The sequence below is a fragment of the Pinus tabuliformis genome, chromosome 6 (assembly GCF_031772625.1).
Source record: "Pinus tabuliformis cultivar Carrire ecotype Pingquan chromosome 6, CPIR1, whole genome shotgun sequence".
Taxonomy (NCBI): Eukaryota; Viridiplantae; Streptophyta; class Pinopsida; order Pinales; family Pinaceae; genus Pinus; species Pinus tabuliformis.
The window spans coordinates 246,013,859-246,039,556 of NC_142292.1; the positions used below are offsets into that span (position 1 = coordinate 246,013,859).

At 38.8% G+C, this 25,698-nt stretch overlaps 1 protein-coding gene across 1 annotated transcript in view; it reads right to left on the reverse strand.

Annotated features, from left to right (window-relative positions):
- Positions 1-25,698, reverse strand: part of LOC149258308 (putative cytosolic oligopeptidase A) — a 324,987-nt gene that overhangs the window by 176,172 nt on the left and 123,117 nt on the right. The window contains exons 8-10 of the mRNA XM_089415126.1: positions 18,978-19,099; positions 13,033-13,140; positions 12,667-12,912 (exon numbers count right to left, since the gene is read on the reverse strand). Coding sequence (XP_089271252.1) covers positions 12,667-12,912; positions 13,033-13,140; positions 18,978-19,099 — 476 coding nt within the window. The remainder of the gene's footprint in view (positions 1-12,666; positions 12,913-13,032; positions 13,141-18,977; positions 19,100-25,698) is intronic.

Sequence of the window (25,698 nt, forward strand, 5' to 3'; positions counted from 1 at the left end):
AAAACATAACCAGCATAAGTTCTACTTTGAAGGCAACATTATGGAAAAAGTTGTGGATTACAAATACCTCGAAATTGACTTCAACAAAAATCTAAGCTAGAATGGTTGTAGAAAGCAAAGAACTTTAGGGGATTGGAAATCATTTTATGCTTTTCAAAATAGGTGTAAAGAGGCAGAGTTATGGGACTGGAAAACCACTCCAACTCTTTTTCGGCTTCTAGTGATTCTGGTGATTCTCTATGGTTGTGAACTGTGGCCTAGAAGTACATCCGACATGCAGTGGAGACAAATTGAGAAAATTCAAAAGCGTTTAATTACAAACAAATTTAAGATTAAAAGTGCAGTTCCTTATGATATTTTGTTAAGTGAAACAATGACTGCTCCTATTGAATCAATTGCTATGGTGCGAGTCATAAGATATTTAAAAAAAATGAGCAAATGGAAGAGGGTAGATGGCCTAAGGTTGTCTTTAATGATAGATTGTGCAAGAGCAAAAAAACTTGGATGCAGCAAAATAACAAATGGTTTAGTAAAAGGGGTATTTGCTTGAACGCGTGTCCCATAAACAACAAAGAGATAAAAGCTTTTGTTATGGAAAAGTTCCACAAACGTACTTGGAATAAGGAGCTAGGAAGAAAGAAAAAGTACTATATTAAAGTGTGTAATCCCACTCATAGTCATCAACCAAAAGCATACATAAAGGCCAATATCTCTTGGAGAGCCAAAATTCTTATTGCTCAGTTAAGGACTAATTCTCATCAACTCCATTGTGAAATAGGGCGCTAGAAAAGGCCAAAGGAAGTGTGGGAGGAAAGAGTGCATTTTTTGTTCTTTCGGAAAAATGGAAATAGAAAAACATTTCATTTTAGAATGTGAGGCCTTCAAAGACAACAGGGAAAGTTATGCAGATATGTTGGTAGCTAGCTCTTGGGATAGTCTATTTAGCAAGGGGTTTGTCGAGAAGCTGGGAGCATTTATTTTGAAGCTTCACAGAAAAAGGGTCGAATACATCAAGCAGATGAAGAAGCAATCTGTCCCATACGCTATCTTTAGCCTCGTGGACGTTAAAATAATTTCTTTCTTTCTATACTTTTCTCGTTGACAAATCAACGGCCGAGATTAAGTCCCTAATCAACGGTTAAGATTAGATTTGGCTTGATCCATGACTTTTGGACCATTCTAACACAGTGTTATATTAATTCACATTAATAATTTATTTTCCCTAAGTTTAGACTTAGGGACTTCATTAAAAATATTAATTATTTTAATATCTCCCAAACTGTTTAGCATCTGCCCAAATCATTTCTGGGTATTGGAGATCTCATGTGCCTTAGCCTCTCCACCAATTTTTGTGGCTAGAGCACATTCAATGCTACCCCAAATCAACACCTCCAACTAGTTGTAGTTGGTGAATCGTGTCTCCATTCAGTTGTAATTGATAAACCATAGTAGGTCGTAGCCTACTGGGGGTCAGAGCCTCCATCCAGTTGGTGTTGGTAAAACAAATCTCCATATTTATATTCAGGGAGTTTGGGGCTTCCTTGTGCAGTTGCACTAAAGTGATGTACTGAATTAAATATAAAAAGCATTATGTGGTATTCTCCTGAATTGGATTTCCACGTAAATCTCGTGTATTGTCTTTATTATTGCGCATTATTGAAGGGTGTTGTTTACTGTTTTTGTTACCTACTGTTGATTAATGTGAACTTAGTTTACTGTTTTTGTTACCTACTGTTGATTAATGTGAACTTAGTTTACTGTTTTTGTTACCTACTGTTGATTAATGTGAACTTAGTTTACTGTTTTTGTTACCTACTGTTGATTAATGTGAACTTAATGCTCTAAAGGTTAAAATTAACTAATTGGAAAGAAATATTGATTCACCCCCCTCTCAAAGCTTCCAACAGATTTAGCATTAGCCAACATGGATTTTAATGATCTGGGGCTAGAGACAGTGACATTTGATGATGCTAACCCTTTTGAGGGGTCATCCTCCACACCGGTAGATGAACAGATTGGACTGGATATAGAAGAGAAGGAGAAGGATGGAGAAGAAAGCAATGGCAGTGATGTTGATTTTGATGATTCTGATATGCAAGACGACTACTAATGGTCACGAGCAATGAGATTATTCCATCTATAGTTCTAGTAGCTATCGTATTTTGAATTTTCTATTGGCATTCCCACCTACACTACCAATGATACATTATATATGTAATACATCTTTATTTTGATGACAAAATGAGAAAACTATAATTTATAATTTTATGGTTCTAATTTCTTGTAAGGTTGTCATTTAATCATCATTCATGTAGTACTATTTAGTAATTAGTTGTGTGATTGAATTTGTAATACATCTTTATTTTGATGACAAAATGAGAAAACTATAATTTATAATTTTATGGTTCTAATTTCTTGTAAGGTTGTCATAAAATCATCATTCATGTAGTACTATTTAGTAATTAGTTGTGTGATTGAATTTGTATCATGTCAATGTTCTAGTTTTTAACAAAATTTGAATCTTTGTCTATATTTTATTTTTGTATGTGCAATTCATAATTTTTTCAATATTTATATAAATCGTGTTCTCCATGTCTTGTTTCTGCGGTCACCATATCTATTATTTGAAACATGTACTTTTGTGTCCTTTATGTCCTGTGTCATCTAGTCATGTGACATAGGTTTGTTAAAATATGCAATTGCAGTCAAATTCCACTTTGGACAGCGCATCTGATGGAGATGATGATTGCATTGAATTCCTCTTTTCGAGAAGACCAAAATCGACCTAGAGATCACTAAAATCGGATAAGCGAACGTGTACTCATGAAGAAAAGCCTACATGTGCATATTTGATAAGGTCGGCCTTAAAGCAAAGTGGACACCCTTGGAAGGCTATAAATACAAGTGACCTTGTTAATTTTAGGTATGTTCTATGCTTAGAGCAATTTATTTCAATTTTCACAGTTAGCCCAATATCTTTTCCAAATTAGCAATCATATCAACATTAAAGTAAATTGCAGATAGAACATAAACATAGATCACAGAAGACAAGCCAAGACAAGAGGACAAAAGATGTGGCACTAGCCAGGGACAAACCCCAATGTGGGGAAACCCTTGACCAATTCTTCTTATATGTTCTTCAATAGTTTAGCAGAGAGAGAGAGAGAGAGATAGTACATTTACAACAGAAGTCAACACTTTGACTAATCTAAATTGAGCATAGATCATCTCTAAGAAGATGATACATGAGGTATTTGAACTTAGTTGAAGACATGTTGCTTCAACTGATTCTCCAAGGTGACTCCATCGCCTTGCTGCACCTATCCTTGTGCTTCCCCTCAACATCATGCTGCCCCTCACCATGTTGCACCCATCATCACTATGTTGGACCTCATTACCATGCTGCACACATCATACTGTTGCACCTTCCTGTATTGCAACATCTTGTTGTACCTTATCATCTTGTTGCACTCACCAGTGCTGCCTCATATTGTACCTCACTGTACTGCATCATGTACCATTGTTGTCCCATGTGCCATTGTTGCACCATGTTGCCACACTGTTGTCCCATGTGGCATGTTGTACCATGTTACCATACTACTATCACGTGTGCTTGCAGCATCATTCTTGCCATCATGTGCTTACTGCACCTTGCCCAATGTGCTTGCAGTACCATGCTTGCCACCATGTGCTTGATGTACCTTTCTTACCATACTGTTGTCCCAATTGGCTATTGCCACACTATGTCATTGTTGTTGTCCCATTTGTTAGCATGTTATTGCTGTTGTCCCAATTGTTAGCATGCCATTGTTGTTGTCCCATCATTGCTTCTGTCCCAATTGTTACCATGCCATTGTTGTTGTCCCATCATTGTTGTTGTCCCAATTGTTAGCATCCCATTGTTGTTGTCCCAATTGTTAGCATTGTTGTGACTGCACTTCTAGTTAGGCTATGTGCCACTGCCATTAACCCAACACACACCAAGACTAGCCTTCTAGTGCTCCGGCCAGCCTTGAAGAGGCTCCTCCCATGCCACGTTATCCTCTCAACACAGCCATGAAATAACTCCAATAGCTTGCTATGGTTTGCGGCCTAGCTTGTTGTAGCTTTCAGCCTCCGCAACGTGCCCAAACAGCGACTCAAATTCCAGTTTTTAGCTTCCCTCTACTCGGCCTAGAAGCCTGCCTTCTCAGCCCTAGATCCTTGGCCCTCCATCCATCAATTCGGTTACTTGAAGTGGCCTGCGGCTAGGGCATCATAGTAAGCCTCCTTGACTGCGGCTAGGTAGGCTTCAGGACTGCGGCTAGGGCATCTTGTTTAGCCTCCTCCATAGTTGCGTTAACACTGCTTCCATAACTGTGTTAAAGGTAAGGGCATCTCCTTTAGGTTAGCTCATAGGTCCCTTCCATAACAGTGGTTTGATCTCCATTAGGGCAGTGTAGAGACACAGTGATCTTCTCTCTAGGACTGTGGCTAGGGCAGCTAGATTAGCCTCCTTTCTTCCTACATTTAGGGCTTCCTCTCTAGATTTCTCTTGCCACTAAAACCCACAACAAGTGGAGAGAAATCAAGAGTGAAGTGTGTAGAAATGACTATCAAGTCACCTCCTTTTATACTAAAACGTTGAGCACATGTGTGTGTTATTTGGTTGTTGGCCGACCTTGACAAATTGTCTTATAACACAAATAAATTCATAACTCCATGAATACTTATCGAAATTGGATGATCTTTAGATCAATCCTACACCTCTCGATGAGAGGAGTCCAAGAAAAATATCAACTGCCATAAATAAGATGACCCACATGGAGTTTGGCCCTGGTTGCCAATTTTAACACTCCCTCTCAACTAGGGAGAACTCCATCCACTGATCCATCTGCCAGACTGTACTATCTCTGCCATCAGTGCCCTGCACTGCTCTGCTCTACTGAACCATGAAGAAGAAGAATTGATCGAGAATGTCTCATACCATTCTCTACTGACCCGAAGTCAGTCCCATATGTAGAGAGGGTGTCATACCACTCTTACTGATCGGAGATCAGTTCCAAGAGAGAGTGAGCTATATCACTCTTATTGACCCGAAGTCAGTTTCATTGATCCCAGATCAATATCACAAGAGAGTGTCTCAAACCACTCACACTGATCCCAGATCAATAGAGGTCATCCTAGCATAGGGAGTATGGTAGATACAACGATGCGTCCATCAATAGTACTACTATGGTCCTTAACCCCATTTCCCTACTCATTGGCCAGATGAGAGATACTTCCCATGAGTCCCAAACTGCATGGGTAGGATGTCTCGATAGGAGAACCACTCATCCTGTCCGTAAGTCGCCATGGGGTATCACAGGGGAAGGCTGAACCATTCACCCTGTACACAACACACCATTAAGGGAGGGTGAGTTTCCCTATGGTTGCTTGTTGCTCCAAGAAGTACCCCAAGCCCCCCGAAGTTCCCAGAGCTCAATGCATGCATCATGCAGGACCCTCATAAGAGGGTCTCTCAATGACTCCAAGTTGTTCGGGAAAGTCACAAATTTGACCTTTCCCCAGGGCTTCGACAAAATGTCTGCGACCTGTACATCAGTCTCAATGCGATGGAGCCTTCTCGCTCATCGATGTACCATATCCTACATAAGGTAGTATCTAATGTCTATATGCTGGAGCAATCATACAATGCGGGATTCCCCAACAATCGAATCCCCCCTAGTTGACACAGAAGATCACAGTGGTATCCATCATGTGTACAAATAGCTCACTGAGATCTTCCACAACTAGACAGCTTCACACGAGGTCATACTCGTAGCTATGTATTCGGTCTCAGCGGTGCTTATCACAACTATCTTCTACGTCCTGCTCATCCAGGATATTGAGCAGAACCCAAAGAGAATCAGCACCCAGAAGTGCTCATGCGATCCTCCACACTCCCTGCTCAGTAGTCATGCAGCTTCACATTTCCGGTAGTGTATCTCAATCCATGAGAGATTGTGCCCTGAAGTTATCTTGGACGATTCTTGGCACTAATCCAGTGAGGCTCAACCATATATGAGCTCATTATGCTAACTGCAAAACATATGTCCGAACGGAATTTCACCAAGAATATTAGTGTGAATGAGTTTATGAAACTCAGAGGCATTTCCCAAATCTGCTCCGGAATTACTACCACATAACTTCTAAAAGTTAAGATCTATCGAGATAGTCATGGGTTTGCAGTTTACCATTCCAAATCCAGAATCCAACTCCCTCTTACTTTTGCAAATGAGAGGGTATGCACCTGTCAGAAAGAGTTAGTCCTCAGAAGGTGTCGATATGAGAGGTCTATCATCCACAACCTTCAAGCAATGGGGATCGGCTTCACTCCTAGAGAATCTCAGCTTCATCAAACAGCTATCAATCCTCTCATACTAAGCCCAAGGTGTTTTGCTTCAAGTCGAGGGCTTTCTTCCACCTACATACATGAGATTCCCGATCATCAATCTCAAACTCCTCGAGTTGTTCCAAACTATCGACCTGTTATATGAGGGGAATGGTCCCCTTGTAAGATTTTCCTTCGGTACGTCTCAAACATGTACCTTCATGCTCTTCTTGAATTAAGGCATCTTTGTCATCATCTGACTCACTTCGGGTAGGGACACAAAGTAGACCTCCGGTACTATAAATGAGATGTGTCAACTGACATGGTCCCTAATGGACCATCCTGCAACTTGATACAAATTGCCAACCCTCAACTCAAAAGCATCTTTGAAAAATTCATTTTCAAACACATACCTTTCCATCGATGAATGCCACCCTGAAACCTTTGACTTCCAGGTTCTTCTTGCAATCAGGAACATAAAGAGATTCTTGTAAATGAATCGAGTTACCCTCATTCAGTTAAGGGGCAACATTCCCTACACCCTTTCTAGGATAGGTGGCATTGAATCCAAGTATAATCCCACGATTTTTTCCATCTCCACCAAATTAGAGAGAGCACCCTTCTATCCGATGAAGTCGCTTGAAGCACTACAATCAGTAAGCCAAATTCCCAAAGAGTTTGATGGAGAGGGCCAATACAAGATAACACTTCTTTATCTTATCAGAAACAACATTTGATTCTTCATACCTGGGGTTCCTTGCCTTCTTTAAAGAGTCGGTCATTTCCTTGATGACCTGCATTCCTTTGATCATTGAAGATGTCCCTAGAATGATTGTTATCATCATCAAGTGATGTGTCCCTACCATCCGGACACTCCTCAGCATAATGGCTGAACTTATTACAAACAAGGCATCTGCCTTTCCTTCCACCCTTAGCCCTGGACTTCCCATTGAAGTGATCTTTAAGTAGGCCATCAGAAGCTTTCATTGTGCCATTCTGATAATATTCTCTGCTTCGACTTCACCCTTGGTGAATTTGAAGAGAGATGAGGAATCCATTGATCCTTTTATCCTTTCCCACCGCCTTCGGTGATTGCTCTTTTACTCTTACTTGGGCTTTGTCTTCACCTCAGCTCTGATACCATGTTAATTTTAGGTATGTTCTATGCTTAGAGCAATTTATTTCAATTTTCACAATTAAATCAATATCTTTTCCAGATTAGCAATCACATCAGCATTAAAGTAAATTCAAAATAGAACATAAACATAGATCGCAGAAGACAAGCCAAGACAAGAGGACACAAGATGTGGCGCTAGCCAAGGGCAAACCCCAATGTGGGGAGACCCTTGATCAATTCTTCTTATATGTTCTTCAATAGTTCAGCAGAGAGAGAGAGATAGTACATTTACAACAGAAGTCAACACCTTGACTTATCTAAATAAGAGCATAGATCATCTCTAAGAAGATGATACATGGGGTAGCCGAACTCAGTTGAAGACATGCTGCTTCAACTGATTCTCCAAGATGACTCCATCGCCTTGCTGCACCTATCGTTGTGCTGCCCCTCAACATCATACTGCCCCTCACCGTGTTGCACCATGTTGCACCCATCATCACTATGTTGGACCTCATTACCATGTTGCAAACATCATACTGTTGCACCTTCTTGTACTGCAACATCTTGTTGTACCTTATCATCTTGCTATATTCACCAATGTTGCCTCATACTATACCTCACTGTACTGCATCATGTACCATTGTTGTCCCATGTGCCATTGTTGCGCCATGTTGCCACACTGTTGTCTCATGTGGCATGTTGTACCATGTTACCATACTGCTGTCCCATGTACTTGCAGCATCATGCTTGCCACCATGTGCTTACTACACCTTGCCCAATGTGCTTGCAACACCATGCTTGCCACCATGTGCTTCATGTACCTTTCTTACCGTACTGTTGTCCCAATTGGCTATTGCTACACCATGTCATTGTTGTTGTCCCATTTGTTAGCTCCATATTTATATTCAGGGAGTTTGGGGCTTCCTTGTGCAGTTGTACTAAACTGATGTACTGAATTAAATATAAAAAGCATTATGTGGTATTCTCCCGAATTGGATTTCCACGTAAATCTCATGTACTGCCTTTATTACTGCACATTGTTGAAGGGTGTTGTTTATTGTTTTTGTTATCTATTGTTGATTAATGTGAACTTAATGCTCTGAAGATTAAAATTAACTAATTGGAAAGAAATATTGATTCACCCCCCTCTCAAAATTTCCAACAGAGTTAGCATTTGCCAACTTGGATTTTAATGATCTGGTGCTAGAGACAGTCACATTTGATGATGCTGACCCTTTTGAGGGGTCATCCTCCACACCAGTGGATGAATAGATTGGACTGGATATAGAAGAGAAGGAGAAGGATGGAGAAGAAAGCAGTGGCAGTGATGTTGATTTTGATGATTCTGATATGCAAGACGACTACTAATGATCACGAGCAATGAGATTATTCCATCTATAGTTCTAGTAGCTACCCTATTTTGAATTTTCTATTGGCATTCCCACCTACACTACCAATGATACATTATATATGTAATACATCTTTATGACAAAATGAGAAAACTGTAATTTATAACTTTATGGTTCTAATTTCTTGTAAGGTTGTCATTTAATCATCATTCATGTAGTACTATTTAGTAATTAGTTGTATGATTGAATTTGTATCATGTCAACGTTCTAGTTTTTAACAAAATTTGAATCTTTGTCCATATTTTACTTTTGTATGTGCAATTCGTAATTTTTTCAATATTTATATAAAATCGTGTTCTCCATGTCCTGTTTCTACGGTCACCATATCTATTGTCTAAAACATGTACTTTTGGGTCCTTTATGTCCTATGTCATCCAGTCACATGACATAAGTCTATTAAAATATGCAATTGCGGTCAAATTCCACTTTGGACAACGCCTCTGATGGAGATGATGATTGCATTGAATTCCTCTTTTCGAGAAGACCAAAATCGACCTAGAGATCACTAAAATCGGATAAGCGAATGTGTACTCATGAAGAAAAGCCTACATGTGCATATTTGATAAGGTCGGCCTTAAAGCAAAGTGGACACCCTTGGAAGGCTATAAATACAAGTGACCTTGTTAATTTTAGGTATGTTCTATGCTTAGAGCAATTTATTTCAATTTTCACAGTTAGCTCAATATCTTTTCCAGATTAGCAATCATATCAACATTAAAGTAAATTGCAGATAGAACATAAACATAGATCATAGAAGACAAGCCAAGACAAGAGGACACAAGATGTGGCGCTAGCCAGGGACAAACCCCAATGTGGGGAACACTTGATCAATTCTTCTTATATGTTCTTCAATAGTTTAGCAAAGAGAGAGAGAGAGAGAGAGAGAGATAGTACATTTACAACAGAAGTCAACACTTTGACTTATCTAAATAAGAGCATAGATCATCTCTAAGAAGATGATACATGAGGTAGTTGAACTTAGTTGAAGACATGTTGCTTCAACTGATTCTCCAAGGTGACTCCATCGCCTTGCTGCACCTATCCTTGTGCTTCCCCTCGACGTCATGCTGTCGCTCACCGTGTTGCACCATGTTGCACCCATCATCACTATGTTGGACCTCATTACCATGTTGCACACATCATACTGTTGCACCTTCCTTTACTGCAACATCTTGTTGTACCTTATCATCTTGTTGCACTCACCAGTGCTGCCTCATATTGTACCTCACTGTATTGCATCATGTACCATTGTTGTCCCATGTGCCATTGTTGCACCATGTTGCCACACTGTTGTCCCATGTGCTTGCAGCATCATGCTTGCCACCATGTTCTTACTGCACCTTGCCCAATGTGCTTGCAACACCATGCTTGCCACCATGTGCTTGTTGTACCTTGCTTACCGTACTGTTGTCCCAATTGGCTATTGTTGCACCATGTCATGTTGTTGTCCCATTTGTTAGCATGCCATTGTTGTTGTCCCAATTGTTAGCATGCCATTGTTGTTGTCCCAATTGTTAGCATCGTTGTGACTGCACTTCTGGTTAGGGTATGTGCCACTGCCCTTAACCCAACACACAGCAAGACTAGCCTTCTAGTGTTGCGGCCAGCCTTGAAGAGGCTCCTCCCATGCCACGTTATCCTCTCAATGCAACCATGAAATAACTCCAACAGCTTGCTATGGCCTACGGCCTAGCTTGCTGTAGCTTTCAGCCTCCTCAACGTGCCCAAACAGCCACTCAAATTCCAGCGTTTAGCTTCCCTCTACTCGTCCTAGCAGCCTGCCTTCTCTGCCCTAGATCCTTGGTCCTCCATCCATCAATTCGGTCACTTGAAGTGACCTGTGGCTAGGGCATCATAGTAACCCTCCTTGATTGCGGCTAGGTATCCTTTAGGATTGCGACTAGGTAGGCTTCAAGACTGCGGCTATGGTAGCTTGTTTAGCCTCATCCATAGTTGTGTTAACACTTCTTCCATAACTGCGTTAAAGATAAGGACATCTCCTTTTGGTCAACGTGTAGGTCCCTTCCATAATAGTGGTTTGATCTCCATTAGTGCAGCGTGGAGAAGCAGTGGTCTTCTCTCTAGGACTGTGGTTAGGGCAACTAGATTAGCCTCCTTTTTTCATGAGTTTAGGGCTTCCTCTCTAGATTTCTCTTGCCACTAAAACCCACAACAAGTGGAGAGAAATCAAGAGTGAAGTGTGTAGAAATGACTATCATGTCACCTCCTTTTATACTTAAATGTTGAACACATGTGTGGGTTATTTGGTTGCTAGTTGATCTTGACGAATTGTCTTATAACGCAAATAAATTCATAACTCCATGAATACTTATCAAAATCGGATGATCTTTAGATCAATCCTACACCTCTCGATGAGAGGAGTCCAAGAAAAATATCAGCTGCCATAAATAAGATGACCCACATGGAGTTTGGCCCAAGTTGCCAATTTTAGCAGACCTCTACCTCATTTGGATATCATCGTGAGACATTCTTCTATTCTCTATCTTGGTTTTGGCTCGCACGGGTCTGAGTCAGGTCTGCGAAGGAATGGGTTCGCTCTAAGGTGAAATTGTAGGATCCGAAGCTCGCATCTCAATTTTACGGTTTTGGACCTTAGTCGTTGGCACAACACAGGAAGAAGTCAACCACAGTCGCTCGCACAGAAGCTCATTTATGCAACTGGAGCCTTCCGGTCACACGGACAACTCTCCATCCATGCGATTGGGAGTTAGTGTTTCAACAATTCAATTACAGACTATAGTCGCTCGCCTGTAGGCTCCAGAGAGCGACTAGAAGCTTCCCATTCGCACGCATGACTCCTCCTCCATGCAACTGGAACCTAAATGATGGAATTTTAGTTGTCCGAACATTTCACTCAGTGACCGCAGTGTTCGGCAGTTGACTGCAGACAATGACAGTTCATTACAGGCTTTAGTATCAAGAATTTGAGTACAAGCATTGTTGGGTTCATTTCATGGATATTGTGTAGTTGTTTTTGTTGAATAGTTGTATGGATGAAGCCATGGATCATCGTACTCTCTTTTGCTGAATCATTTGATGACGATATATTAAGAAGAAGAATTTCAAGGGTTTTCCCCAAAGTGGGTTTTGCCTTGGTCTCTGACCAACCCTGGTGTCTCTATGTGTGAATGATTTGCTTCTATTGTTCCTTTACATTCCGCTGCATTGATGATGATGATATTGCTCTTTCTATATAATTGCATATGCTGTTGACTAATGATGTAAATCTGAATAATGTTATGATGTTATGGGGTGAATGTAATGTGTTAATGAAGAAATGCAATTATCAAAGCAAAGAACAATATAGCCCTAAGAATAAATTAACAAGGTCTAGATCCTTCCATACAATTCAAAAGGCCTAATGAATTGTACAGCTAGTTTAGATGTTGGCGGTTGTTTTGACTAGGCCTTACTTGTTGGAATGGTCTACAGACATGGGCCATATTTGCTGTGATAACTCAATACTAGATGTCCGTTCCTTTTTCTCTCATTATTCTACAGTTAAATCAATTATATTACAATGATTCATATGAGCATAGTAAATATGGTATATAGCTGCTTCAATTTGGCAGGTTTTATACTAGGACAGAATGTTCTATACGTAAGGAATATGGATGGCACAATTCATGCTGGCTTAAACTGTAATACAAAGTTTTCAATTAATCTAAGTCTGTTATTTTTACAAAATCTAACAACAATTAACAATGACATAAAATATATGAAAGGGCAAACCAGGTAAAAGCAACTGTTGCTTCTCCACACTTTACCTCACGGAAAGTCATTAAGCTTGGTTTATCTCCAACCGGTGGTGTCTGGTTGCAAACCATGTGTGCTATGGGTAGCCGGACTGAAGTACCATCCTGCGCAAGCACACGACTTCGGCCAAAAACTTCATCCATCCATGCACCACCTCGCTTCTCTGAGGGCCTTGAGTATGGATCAAAATAGAAATACGCAACTGGACTTCCAGATGAGTCTTTTACTGCATAAAATCTTACATCCTTGTCCCACACCTGTGGAACAAAGTCAGGAAATGTAAAGATACCAGAACATAATCCTACAGAATACAAACCAAAACATCTTATTGCATAATAAAAATGATTTTTCAAGTCACTGCAAAACATTGCTCTTACTGGAGCGAGACCATCCGCTGATTCAATATCAATTTCAAAAAGCATTTTTGCAAGGGTGAAAAGGCTTTCCATTACTTTTGGCAATGAGAAAAATGGTCGCAACTCTTCCTGCAAAATACAGTTTATAACAATAAGTTAAAGCTATGAAGACTCCATCCAAGGCTTCCATCTGAAACAGCTTAAAAATTCTCATTTTTTTGGAAATATTCTTGAAATGAAAAAAGAAATATAGTAAGTTCTTGTGTACATAAATTTATAACTCCAAAACGATGTCATAATTTTTTCCAATATCATGAAATCATTTTCAAAATTAGAAGAAAAAGAGTACCATTTCAAAGCATTAGGCAATAAAGACTAAGCTATGATGGTCAACACCCTCTTTGATATTAAAAACCATAATTGCCATTATTTCCCTGATGAACTGCAATTCTTATGCAGTTTATGTAAATACCATAGACTTTGAGACAAATTTCAGTCAGCTCTAGTCCATAATAAATTATAATCAAGATTCGAAATGCAATGTCTTGCATTTTGCAATGACTTAAGGTTCACAAACTCTGCACAAACCAATGGAGGAGCTACAAAGAACTAAGAGCAACTACCTGCAGATAAGGGTCCTTAACCAATATGTTAGACAGGCAAACATGATTTCCATTAATTGCCTGCTGAAATGCAATGCTTATGCAGTTTATGTAACTACGATGGTCTTAAAGACAAATTTTAGTCAGAAGGCAAATAATGGCAATAACGTTTTGCCATGATTTGCCTCCTGACTAAAATAATCTTGTCCATAATCAACTACAATCAACTTTGAAGGTTCTAAATGCAATGTCTTGCATTTTTCAGTGAATCAAGGTTCACACACTCATTTGGCAAGGTGCACAAACCAGTGGAGGAGATACAAAGAACTCAAGACAAGCTACCTGAAGATATGGGTCCTCAACCAATATGTTAGACAGGCATTCGACAAGGTACCCATGTCATTGGTAGAAATTCAATCTATGGAGCTGTACGTGGAATTGTAGCGATGCATGGGTGCTGCAAGGCAGGATTAAAATTTAAATTTAAGCATCATAAGAAACCTACCCTTCAATAAAGTAATTGGGTCTAGTTCTTCCAAATTAAGAAGGACAATTGTTTGTGAAGTGAAGTCGCCAGTGCAGCACAGTGTAACATCATTGTTTAGAGTTCATGACATACAGGTATGCCTTTTGCAGAATTCTTGAAGAAACCAGCAAAGCAATATCATAAATATGCAAATGCAATTGCAGATTAGCAGAATGCAATTAGATGACAGTATAACTCAGATAGTCATCTTAGTCCAAAAGATATGAGAATCAATTACATAGCCTCAATCAGAGTGATTGTTTGTTTCAAGTTGCACAATAATATTCACTTTATCACTGCTAAGATAAAGGATTGGTTCACTGTATATGAAAGGCAAGAAAATGTTAAGATTTATTACCAATCACAGCAATACCCATGGTCTTTTCCGTAGTCACGCAAGGTTGGAGCTATTGAAGATTGCAAAGACTAAATTTCTTAGCTATTACCTCACCTTCAAGCGCTTTTTGAAGGTATGAGGAGCATTGGCTGGCATCGCATCAAGTGAATCCTGGCAAATATTAAATGAGACGGTTGCAACCAGTTACCACATCTTTCAGGGAAGATTCTCAAGAGGTGAAGGACATTGTTCTTGATGGTCAGTTTTGGGCAAGTATGAAGAATGTTTTGCAATTCACCAAGCCCATTTATAACATGATTCGTTTTATAGATACAGATGTGCCAGTGATTGGAGAGGTGTATGAGCAGATGGATAGCATGCTAGGGCAAATCAAAGATATTGTTCAGTTGAAAGATCCCATCTTGTATGATCATATTCACAAACATATGGTCAAAAGGTGGGATAATCTTAATGTTCCACTCCATGCCTTGGCGTATGTCCTTGCACCAAAATACTACTCTCCATCTTGGTTGGCCAAACCTGCACCTGGGGGTGGGGTTAGGAGAAAACCCCATACAGATCCAGAGGTACAAAATGGGTATATGTTAGCATTAGACAAGCTAGTGCTTGACAGGAGGAGTGTGCTAGACTGCGTGGAGAATTAAGCAAATACTTCAGTCAAACTGGAGTGTTTGGTTCTTTGCATGCAATTGATGATAGAGATAGAATGGATCCTGTTGAATAGTGGAACTTATATGGCGCTGGGGGACCTTTGGCAAAATTGGCAATTAGAGTGCTTTCACAGGTGGTTAAAACTTAATACTTCTTCTCCAGAGAGGTGTTGGAGCACCTATAGCTTCATCCACAATGTGAAAAGAAACTTCCTAAATGAAAACCGGGCAGAAAGCTTGGTTTATGTGTACTACAACTTGAGGTTGTCGACACATTATAGTGAGCAGGTTCAATTTGATAGAGCAAGAGCATATATCACTTGGGACAACAACTTGGAGGAGCAAAATTTGGAGGATGGAGCTTTACATTTAGAACAACTAGAAGCAGAACTTTTGAACGATGAGGATGAAGCAACAACAACAGCATCAAAAGCCATGTCACCCCCATCTTCCACTAGAAGTGCTCAAGTTGCACCATCTTTGTCGCCACCTCCATCTGCAGCCTGACATGGAGGTCATGTGCCTTCTGGTTCTAGACATGTTTGTCCGACTATGCGGGAGGAGACTCCCATTGCTAATAGACCACAAGAAAAGAAATTTGAAATTTCTTGTGGCAAGAAGAAATTTTAGTAGATAGTAGATTTACTTGTCTTTACAAGTTTCAAGTACTTTTTATAACTATTGACTCTTTCATATTTATTATGGTATTTTTTGTATACAATATATGACAATTTAAGTTTGAAGTATGAACTTGGCAATTATAACTCATTGGTAATAAATTATGAATATGACGCTTTGTGAAAGTTGAACATTTCATTTCATGTTTAACTTTGATATTCTTTGTTATAATTTGGTATGGTTACAAGTACAACTTTAGTGATGGCAAATGTTATATATTGAATTTTGAAACTTTAGGATTGATGAGAATCGAGATGTTGTAACTTGTGGACCTGTGGTTGATGAAGATTATAACTAGTAGGTGATTGATGTTATATGGTTTAATCCATGTTTTTATGCTTTTTATAACTAATTCATCATTCCACATGCTTTTGTTGACATATATGCATCAAAATATATAATATATAAAAATCACTCCTGACCCAGAAGCTTCTGAAAATTGTCGCTCCCCACTCCCAGTTCCCGCTTCCAAGCAGCCTTGTCTGGGACTCGTACCAGAATTCAACTAGTTTAATTTTTACAACTCTGTTTACCAAAAATATATAAAATGTTAAAATTTTAATGAAAATATATATTTTAAAGATTCCAAACCATTAGAGAGAATTTATGCAAAGTTTTCTCTTGCATATACCATGCAAGGGTAAAAATATCAAGATGGCCCCAACTATGATACATATCCAAAAAAATGAATAATCAATGAGGCTCTAAATGGCCTCTAGAGTCCAAAAAACAACATGCTAGAAACTACTAGCTTACTACATATCATTGATCTACATAATCAATCATCAAACTTGTCTCCACTACTAGAGATGGCATCCTTAGAACTACAGTAGTAGTAATAGTAGAAGCACGGCTAATGCCAATCCCTAGAGCTACTACTACTAATGGATCTAGATCCAAACCAACTCACCCTAAGTCATCAATATCATCATCAAACTCTTTCAAGTGAAACATCTTTACCCATTAAAAGGTTGGATCAATATCATCCAACACAAAAGGATATGTACCAAGACTTTCGTTCAATAACTAGTTGCACCTATCGGATGTTATACCACACAAAGACAATATCATTTAACCATTTATTTCCCAAACAATTTATCTTCTCTGTGTGAATCCATTCAAAAATAAAATAGTTGCAAATTAAACATACTTTTGAATGTGATTAATGAGCACAAGAATCTGATCAATAACTTGTAATAAACATAAAATACATAAGCTCTTGTTCATTTCAGAACGCATCCAAGCATGTAGATGGATTTTAGCCTCCCAGCAACCCACAAGGATTGCCAAACAAGCTCCAAGCTCATTCTAAATCACAACTCGTCAACAATGCTTCAAAAAATCCAAATGTTCACAAATTCTCAATGAGAGAGGTGTGATGCAAATAAAGGGGTGGATCTATACATAATGTGATTTTAGGGTATACATCACTAGAAACTCTAGCTTAGGTTTAATTTTATTAGAAACCAAGCAACATTGTGGGCTATAGGAGAATAAGTGGGTACAAAATCAACCGAGTAGGTACGGACTCTATTGGTTTGAACTGGTTCACTCCTTTGCCTAGTATGAAGGCTGATTCAATATCCTCAAGCATCAAAACGACAAATTCAATTGAGTTCGAGGTCAATTTGTAAAACTTGGATCCAAATATGTCTTTGCGTTATTGTGTATGTAACCATATAAAACCCAGCATCCTCTTGTTGCATCCTAAGAATGCAACACCATGCAAATGTATCCCTTTCCAAGTGCCCAACAGGGCTTAAGCTTCCACTCATGTTTCCCTCGTGTTACGCAGGTACATATACCCACACCTGAGTAAAAGTTTTGGACTCTTCTAGATTTAACCCACTGAATAGAGGATTTTTTGGCATACCCTACGTACGGGTTCTCCCCATGCTAAAAATATTAAAAATATAATTACAAAAAAAAACTTAAAGCCCTCTCACCCTCTCCTAATTGATTTATATACCCTCTACATTCTACTAAAAAGTAAAATCCATTCCAACCCTAAATCAACATATTTCCACCATTTGATATTCATTTTTTGCTAGTGTTGGGCCCCCATTTGTTGTTGGGAATTCCTTTTGACCTAAAAGCTCACAATTGTAGATGATTTTCCAAATATCTCCCTTGACTTGTGATGTAATAATATCACTGCTTCATGGTTTTCATTATTCAGGAGAATGTTCAGATTAAATTTTGAAAGTTTAATCAAACATTAATTAAATATATTTGATATCTACGGGCAGTGTCCCATATGTTCTGTATTCCCACCATAACCTGCCGTACATTGAAATTTTAACGGGCATACTCCACATGTATTGGGTCCACATCCCCATGTACCAGAAAAATAGTTTAACATAGTGTTTTTTCCAGTTCTCAGGGCACCAACTGTTGTTATCCCTGTTATGTAGCATTTTTCTGTAAGGCATAACAGCACCAATTGTTTTTCCAGTCAGACCGTTGAGTAGTTTTTTAACAAAGAATTCACCCTCAGATCAGTGTAATTCCCCTCATAATACTTATTTCTGCAATAGAGAAATATTTCATTTTCTCTACCATGAATTCCACTTCTCTCTTGTCCACAATACTTCTTCAGTTTGGGCAGAGAAAACTCCTGCTCTCAACCTTTTTCTATGAAATGTTCAATCCTCCTTTCAAGGAATAGGATACTTCCAATGAGACCCATTGTCTTCTGACCATCATTTGCTCAATTCTCTTTGTTGCCAGCTGGTAAAAATAATAACTTAAGAGTTTTCTTTTTTAGCTTCACCTTGTGCTTATCACCAAATTTCAACCATTCCCACAGCTGTCCCTCATAAGTCCCCAATATGGCAGTAAGTTGAAAGGCCATGTCAACTAATGGCACTCCAGATAAGTATGAACGAAACTTCTGTCTCATCGTATTCTTTGTTTATTAGTAGAAAATGTTAACATGATTAAAAAAATCCTCTGCCAACTAAGACATCAGTATATGTATAATATACAATTGGCCACTACTAGAACTAAGAAAACCAATACTTTACAAATATCAAATTCCTAATGCAAAAATTCAGTGTGTCACTGGAAACACAAAAAGAGTCATGCACACTGAATCCAACAACAGGAAAAAGATTATACTTCAAAGTTGATAGTAAGAAAACAGGATTAACCTCATTTATGTCGTACTTAGCCTCGCGAAGCCGCTCACTCCAAAAGGTAATATCCCAATGGCACATATCATTAGCTTCTTCAGCATGTTGCTCTTTGGCAAAGGTCTTCAAATCTTCCAAGTCTGTCATTAACACAAATAACTTTGCACCATCAGTCAGTCAAGATCACAAAAGACAATCACAGCACATATTATATCTAACATTGTAGCATTGCAAGTTAAATAAACATTAGCAGTTCCTGTTGCATAGAAAAACAACATACATTTAATGTAGAACAATCATTTAATGGTAAAACAGGCAACGATATAAACCAGTGTCTGTGAACAAGATAAGATAAAATCATTTTATTAATGTCCACAAATGACCTAAGAATGGGGCAATGAAACTAGAAGATAGTATTGAAAAATGTAACTAGTATCGGTCTTCGTAATTGTATGTGAGTCATGATGTAATATATTTGTCAAAAGAAAGAAAAGAAAATTTATTGTAAAAAAATATTATTTATAAGCATGGGTTTCATGTCACAAGTCATTGTCCATGTCATCTTGTCCTAGACCCTTCTTGGGCTCATTATATCAAAGAAGAAATTTATTTTTGAGTCAAAAATGTATTTTATGCCTCCACCAAATCGGCCTGCCCTCCAGTCAAGTCGGCCTCATCAAGTGAATCTGACCACACAAAAGGCTATATATAGAAGTGCTACTCGACCTCATTTTATCTCTCTCTCATCAAGTTCGATCTGCAGTTGCAAGAGGAAGAAAAGAAGTGTGAAGTACCTAGAAGAAGAAGGATAATCATAGCGAAGGAGACACTTATCTAGCAAAAGGAAGCCAAATTCTCTCTTTTTCTGTCACACGTGCGAGTTTCTAACTTGCAGGAAAGGGCCGAAGTTGCATGACTACAGTAAGGCCGAAATTCTGAAGCAGAAGGGTCGCAATTTTGGTTGATGCACTATTGAAGTAGTATCGATGCAGTATTGAAGAAGCTGATTGGAAGGACTATCTTGGGAGGCTGACTTGGTGGATTGGAGGAGGTCTTTGTCTTGGTCAAGGGTCTTGGTTGTCTCATTTGATTTGGTTCTAAAAGAAGAGAAGAGAATTTTTGGGCTTTCCCCTAGAAGAGGGAATTTTCCCTGGCTGAGAGCCTATATCTTGTGTCCTCGTTGTTTTTATCTTCATGCATTTATGCTTTGGTAATTGCTTGATGATAAGAAGATAAAAGAAGACATAACAGAATTTAATAAGATTGCTAAGAAATCACAAGTAATTATCAAGATAAGAAAATATTTCTACCTTTCTGATTTTCCAACATGGTATCAGAGCTAAGGTGAAGTAGAAGAAGAAAAAGGCAGCTTGAAGATCACTTAGTAAGGGTTCAAGAAAGGATTTAAGGAAAAAGAAGAAGAAGTTTTGGACTCTTGAAATGTTGAATGAAGGAAGGAAGTCTTGAAAGACCGCAGACCTGGGCTAGTAGGATGAAGAAAGTGTAGGTGCCATGAAGCACTCTTTAGACATCATTTCCCATTATTTCCAGGAATTTCAAAATCAAAGATCCTATGAAGAATATCTTGAAGGCAGCACTGAAGGAAGTATAACTTGGGAAGCAGTCCCTTTCAAGAAAGGGTAAGTAAGGCTACTACAAGGTACGTATAACATAACATGTTCATCTGTTAAGTTTTTGTTTAAAGGTATATAATATAAATACGCATTAGGGTTTTGCTTTATGCTTTTAAGTCTAGAGTTTGTCTTATATTTGAAGATTTTTGAGTATCTAGGATTATAAACCCTAGATGGATATTAAATTAGAGATCCTTATTCAAAAACCTTGAGCCCATTATATTTTGTTCCCTCATAGAAAGCCAAGCTCTTGGTCTCCAGGGTGTGTAGGTAGTCTAGGAAGAAATAGCAATCCCTAGTGAGAGTAGAACTGGATTCGAGATTCAAACCCTAGAGTTGATGTTTCGAAAGGTAACATCATGAAACTTAAGGTTTGAATCTAGAAACCCTTGGAACCTTCCTCTCTAAAGATTCCATAAAATTAATGAAATTGTCTTCATGCTTTCATACTCATATATTTTGCTTAGTGGTACTTGTCAGTAAATGTTGCAGGTACTTAATAAAATATGATGATCTTATGAAGAGTATGATGAATAAAGACTTGATAATCAAGTTAGATCCCTGGGCACTCTTACTCATATGGAGATGGATCATGAAGATGCTATCATTAGATAGATCATAGGACACTATAAGAACCAAGTCCTGAAAATCCAAAGATGTCAGTAAATGTTGTAGGTCCTTAATAAAATATGATGATATTATGAAGAGTATGATGAATAAAGACTTGGCAATCAAGTTAGATCCTCGGGCACTCTGACTCATATGGAGATGGATAATGAGGATGTTATCATTAGATAGGACACTATAAGAACCAAGTCCTGGAAATCCAAAGATTAAGAAGAGAGAAAGAGACCGAGCTATAGTTGATGAAGCCCCACCAAAGAAGACCAAACTGAGGACTTTGAAGTCAAAGACTTATTCTATTAAGTCTTTAGGGACATTATCCCTTGTATATCCTTTTTGTTTATAGTATAGGTTATTGTTTTTAGGTCTTGTAAAGTTTCTCTTATGTTTCACTCTATGATTAATCTTTCTTTTTTATTTCTAGGGTTTATACATCTAATATGTTTTGTTAGAAAGTTCTTGAGTTGTTTTGATAAGTTGAAGAAATCCCTCACAATGCTAGATTAATGCAAGATCAAGAGGGAGCTTCCACCTTTTCACAAAAAGATAAGTATTCCTTATTTCTTTCATTACTTTGTTGATTCCCTCTATGCATATTTAACTTTATTTTTTATGTTTGATTATAATCTTTTCTGTGAAAATTTCTAAACAGAAATTCTATTACTGCAGCGACTGATTTATTTCACCTACTTATTATCCCAATAAGTTATTTAAGAAATCTCTTCAGTAAATATTAAAATAAATTCTACTGCAGATATCACATCATTATACAGAAATAAACATATGCACAAGAATCAATCACATCAACACAGTTATTTTTGGACAATTGTCACCAGAAAAACCCAATGCGGGAAAACCGGTGCAGCAGAGGAGGGATTTTATTGATCTTCAACAGCAATCGCTTTTACAAAAAAAAATTACATCGACACTGGGAGAAAACACTTGAAACTTTTCACCGAGACTTTATGACACCCTGGAGAGTTTCCTTTCTCTTCTGCGTCAACCCTGCGTCACTCTGCGTGGCTCTGCACAACTCTAGTCCCTCTCTGTGTCATCCCTGCGCCTCATTGATTTGCGCTGTCTCTCAGAGTCCCTGCGTCACTCTTCTGAGCTCCCCAGACTGCTGCTAATCCCCCTCTTCCTCCACCCTGCAACTCTCCCTCTAAAATCGATCTCTTTCTCTTTGAGAATTGATTTTCCTTGAGATATTGAGTATTTGTTGGTGTGTCTCCAAATGACCCTCAAGTCTTCTCTTATACTTTTCCTATTGATGAATCAACAGTTGAGATTAAGTCCCTAATCAACGGCTAAGATTAAAACAGACTTGATCCTCATCTCTTACAAGCTTCTCATCCTTATCTTTATTAATACCCATTAATATTTTTATTTTCGTAATTTTAGACTTAGGAACCCATTAAAAATATTAAGTATTTTAATAACTCCTCATCCGGATGGAATTTCTCAAAACGATTTTTGGGTCTTGGAGATCTCATGTGCTTTAGCCTCTCCACCAATTTTCATGGCTAGAGCACATCCCATGCTACCACAAGTCAACACTCCCTCTTAGCAAGGAAGGTGCTCTAGTAATGTTCCACCACTGAACATCACAATGATCCTTCCACACCGGTACCTGTGTTGATGCTTGGCCTACTGCCCAACAGCCACTGCCCTGCCACTGCCACTGCTACATCTGTACTGCAGCTCCCTCTCAACATGTTGCCCATGCTGCCCATAACATTACCACTGCTAACTGTTGCACTGCAACTTCTGATACTTATCCATTTCTATTACTGAAATGGATTCTTTACCATCCCCATCTTCTCCCTGAAATAAACGAACTTCGTTCTTCCTAGGGCCTTGGTGAGAATGTCTGCTAGGAGTGTAGCTCAACTGTACAGCTCCTCTTTGGACACAGTCTTTGACAAAGTGACGCCTGATATCAATGTTCTTTGATCGATCATGAAACACTGGATTCTCAGAGAGTTTGATGCAACTCTGATTATCACACATGATCCTAGTCGCATTCATCATTCTATTGAATAGGTTCACAAGCAACTTTCTGAGCCACATGGCTTCGCACGAAGCTGTGCTAGCGCCCTATATTCTGCTTTAGCTAAGCTTAGAGCTACTGATTTTTGTTTCCTACTGCACCAAGAAGTCATCCCTGATCCAATGTTGAAACAGTACCGAGTGGTACTTTTCTAGTCTACTAAACTTCCAATCCCAATCTACGTCAATGAACCCACACAGCCTAATGTCATTGCCTTTGGTGTACAATAGTCCATGCTCGATTGTTCCTTGTATATACTTGAGAACATGTTTGGCTACTGCCCAATGCGCCCTCTTAGGTTCTACCATGAACTGACTAAGGGTATTGACAGCGTACCAAATGTTTGGCCTGGTATTGACCAGACACATCAAGGATCCTATGAGATGCCTGTACAAGGTGGGATCAACATCTTTGTCTTTTGATGCTTCAATCTTCTTCCAGTTGGTGATCATTGGAGTTGCCATACGCCTACAGTCCTACATCCTGAATCTCTTCAGAATTTCTGTAGCATATCTCCCTTGTCCAAGGAAGATCTCACCCTTCTGCTGCCAAACTTCCAACCCCAGGAAATAGTGCATCTGTCCCAAATCCTTCATGTCAAATTCTGTGGCTAGATTCTTCTTGCAATCCTTGATGAGCCTGGATGATCCTATCAGGAAAAAATCATCCACGTATAATACTAAGACTAGAGGCTCATTCTCTACAACCAGCTGGTAGAGACTGGGATCTGCATCACTCTTAACGAATCCCATCTTTTGCAAGTAGCCATCAATTCAACCATACCAAGCTCTAGGTCCCTGTTTGAGCCCATACAAGGCTTTCTTCAATCTACATACATGAGATTTCTTCTCATGTGTCTCAAAGCCTTCAGGTTGTTCAATGTATACTTCCTCTTCTATTACCCTGTTCAAGAATGTCGTCTTGACATCCATCTGATGAATCTCCCACCCCATCTGTGCTGCAAGAGATATCACAGTTCTAATAGATGTATACATGGCTACTGGGGCGAAGGTCTCTTCGCAGTCTATTCCTTCCTTCTGAGCATACCCCTCAGCCACAAACCTGGCTTTGTATTTCTCCACACTCTCGTTTGCAACATATTTGATCTTGTAGATTGTTGAAATTTGGTACAGGAGGACAGGTGGTTCCCTAAGGCTTTGATCTTTGGCCTAGGGAAAAGTGTCCAAAAGAATTTAATTTTTCTCCTAAAGTGACTTTATAATTTTTATAAAGTCAAATCTAATTTAAAAGTGACTTTAAGTGATAAAGTTACTAAAGTCTAATTTTAAAGTGACTTTAATAAAGTCAATGTAAAATTAGAAAGGAAAAGTGACTTTGGACATAAATGACTAAGTGGGTCTTTATTAAAGTGGGGTGAATTAAAAAATAGAAAGTGAGATTTAAATGAGCATTTAATCTCAGCCCTAGATCTCAATCTATTTCAGCCATTGGATTTAGGGATTCCCCAAAAGTCACTTAGGGTTAGATTAAAGGAGGGAAAGGAAGAAAAGGTCAATAATTCTTTCATGAGCAGATTGAGAGAAGGAGAGCAAGAGAGCAAGGGAGATTTCTGGACAGTGAGGAGAAGGAGGCAGTTGCTCGGCACACATTCCAAGGCAGGGTTTCAGCAAGTCCGTACAGCTGAGTTAGCACATAGTGAAAGGCATATTTTGGGCACGATTTTCTAGAAAGGTCGTACAGCAGTTTTGATTCAGATTCCAAGGAGGCCATACAGCAAGTTAGCACAGAAATCGAGGAGCAGAAAATCTAAAGTTTGCTGGCACGTTTTTCAAGGGAGGCCGTACAGCAAGTGGTTGTACCTTGGCACGCTTTTCTAGGCAGAAATCCGTATAGTTGTACTGTTGTTTTTCTGCACAGAAATCGAGGAAAATCGTACAGCAGCATTTATGGCAGCTTGCACGCTTTTCTAGGCAGTCCGTACAGCAGCATTTAAGGCTGAAATTTGGGCACAAAAATCAAGGAAGCCGTACAGCATTTATTACTGTTTTGTTTTGATGTTTGTAAGTTTTTTTCCCAGTTAGCTGTGAGGCACGGAAAACGAGATAAGTTGTAAAAGTTTGCTTTCTGATTTTTTGCTGAATATTTCTCTCGCTGTAAAAAGCATTTTCCAGAAATAAGAAAGAGCTTTCGAACTGGTTTTCCCCAAGAGTTGTAGGGGGTTTTTCCAAGGTCACCTTGACCAAAAATCACTGTGTTTAAATGTGTTGAATGGTTGTTTGTATGTGCTGATATTTATTTCTGCATTTTCAGCATTTTGTAATATTTCCAGAATTTGTGTTTTCAGCAAAATTTATTTTCCAGTTGTTGAATGTATGGATATGGGAAAGGGCACTTAACTATTTTGGATAAATAAGGTGAAACTGAAAACCGGGCTGGGAAATGAGAAATTTCTACATGGTATCAGAGCTTG